At 41.8% G+C, this 2570-nt stretch overlaps 1 protein-coding gene across 1 annotated transcript in view; it reads right to left on the reverse strand.

The window, feature by feature from the left end:
* The window catches only part of dkk2 (dickkopf WNT signaling pathway inhibitor 2), a 10265-nt gene extending 7899 nt beyond the window's left edge, over window positions 1-2366 (reverse strand). The window contains 1 exon segment of the mRNA XM_020591843.1: window positions 1836-2366. Coding sequence (XP_020447499.1) covers window positions 1836-2039 — 204 coding nt within the window. The 5' untranslated portion in view covers window positions 2040-2366.
* Window positions 2367-2570: the final 204 nt, after the last annotated feature.

Here is a 2570-nt window from a genome sequence, read left to right on the forward strand (position 1 = left end):
GGGCTCGCTTTCCCTTGACTATTTTCTACATTTGAAAGTAAGCCAATGGAAGCTGTTCGGGTCCCCAAAGAGCTGCCTCACACCATGTAAAATTATTATTTATTCTTCTGTTTTGCTGCGGATTGCAGAAGGGAAACACATGTAAGTGTTTTAAAAAATAGCCATGGCAATGAATTCAGACTCTCACTAACACAACTGACAGGCTCACATTTACGGACATCGTGAAGCCACTGGAAGCTTTTCAGAGGTGTGATAATCTGCCAGCTATTCCTCACTTTAGCAAACAAACTTGGCCATAAATCTACTCTGCATCCCATAACGCCCATGTCAAACAGCCAAAAGAAAATTACTCCTGAAAATGTATGTTTATTAAAAAAACATTCTGATCAGTATGTTTTGATCATTCCTGTAAGTGAATCTATGCCATCCGTTGCATTACAGCCTGGTGAAATAAGCGAACTTGTTATCTTTGATTTATTCTGCTCATAAATGCCCACTGTATGATGAGATGCAGAAAGTCAGTGCAGTCTGCCTGCCAACATCAGGCTACAGATTTAGCCAAGGCTGAGCAGTGTCTGTTATTTTACAACTCTGGAAAATTCTTGGCTGCCAGAGCGCACACACACACATACACACACACACACACACGTACAGATTAGCCATCTTCATTTGGACACACTACACCATACACCTTGACATTATGACATTTTACCTTTCTAATAGCACAGTGGTCTCCGCACATACATATTGTTCTTCCTCAGTCCACCTTTTCAAACTGGTCTGGATTATTGAAATGGAAGGAATATAAGCAGGCGTTAAAATTGAGGTCTGTCTTGCAATTGGCTCTGAAACGCCACACGCCGCAGAGGAGAGAAAGCGGCTCTTACATCATTTTCTTTCTGTCTGAGCTGGATGTCAGTGCGCTGCTCTCAGTAGTGCACGCAGATATCCAGCCCTATCGCTGCTACAAGTGATATTACAGACAGCTGAACACGCCAGTGTAGTCTAAATATAAGGTGGTATTAATTGTAGGAAGAAAGTTCTTAATAAGTAAAGAGTTTTCAGCAGTTTCAGTGAGCTGACGCAGGCTGCTGTGGGGGATGTGATGAAGATTATTAGTGCCATCTACTGCTCAGAAAGATGCTCTGAACATAATCAGAGTCCTGTATGATCAATCAATGATTTGGTACAGCATGTGGAGAATTTTGCACAGCTTGACTTTCTCACTTGATAAAAACAAATAAATACTCATAATGTTCATAGTTTTTATGAATTAGTTGAATAAAAGTTGAGAATTCTTTAGCATTTTGATATTTAATATGTTTCTCTCACTGCATTAATCTGGCATTTTGTTGAAACAGCAGGAACTGGGTATTAACTGGTTGGTAAGAGTCGCATAATCCTAACAAGCGTCTGCTCCACTTTTGTGCCACTAAGACTGACAGAAAATCCCTCCAGGTGTTAACTTACTTTTACATTTCTGCTGGCAATAATGATTTAGTGTGGAAGTGCGCTGCAACGGACAAGTCTGAAAGGCAATTGGAGTTCATGGGGGGTCCAAGCGGACGTGAGAATTTTGAAATGGCATGGGGGTAATACACGTCTTCATCTCAACACACTCTATAGGCGCAGGCACGCTTATCCATAAACTATAACTTTTGCTCAAATGAAAAAGCGGTGCTTTCTTATCATGTTATGATGAGTTAGCACTACTCTAAGTCATTATTACCACCAATACATTGTTATATTATTGCACCGGCGCTAATTCTTCTATGCGTAAATATGGATCTGGTATATCCATTTAAATCCTATGTCAATTAAATAATAAAAATTACCTGCGCAAGGATGTTATATTTCTTAGTGGAGCCGCTGTGGGCGGTGGCAGACCGATTTGTGGTGGGTGTAGGTGTCTCCTCCAACAGAGCTGGCTTGATGAAATTCGCCTTTGGGCGCGCTTCTGATACTTGGGATGTGCCCGTACCCAGTGTAGCGACGAGAAACATCACAACACAGCATCTACTCCATGTAGGAACGAGCATCCTTGAAAAACTACTGAAATGCCAAAATGTATAGAATCACTTGAAAAACCTGAACGTCGTGCAGCAAAACAAAGTTTTTCAGGGAGAAGTGTGCGCCCTGGTCGTGTCCATGCGCCACGCTTGCCCGACTGCAGTACAGAGAAGGGTGGTGCTGAGGTCAAGATTTTGTTCCTATAAATCAGATGTTCAGAAAAAACACTGCCATGACACAGTTAGTCTGAAAACACACAGAACCCGGTGTCAGAGGTAAACAATGGACAAGAGAATCAGTTCTAACGCTGATGGTCTGAGGGTGAGAAAGAAACTTGACAAGAGGTTTCCACTCTGTCTTCTGTGGCTGTGACTGAGCACTTACTCGTCCTGCCGGGTGTTTTATGAACTCGGATTCTTTCTTTTTTTTTTTTTTTGTTTTTAGGATTCTAATGAGTTCGCTTTCTCCGCCCCTATTCACAACTGACAAAGATTGAAACTGATCTGTGTCCACATCGGCACCAGGAGCCCCGTTGGGGAAAAGCTATAAAATTAAAAACT

This window comes from Monopterus albus, unplaced genomic scaffold, assembly GCF_001952655.1.
Source record: "Monopterus albus unplaced genomic scaffold, M_albus_1.0 scaffold15.1, whole genome shotgun sequence".
NCBI classification, from domain to species: domain Eukaryota; kingdom Metazoa; phylum Chordata; class Actinopteri; order Synbranchiformes; family Synbranchidae; genus Monopterus; species Monopterus albus.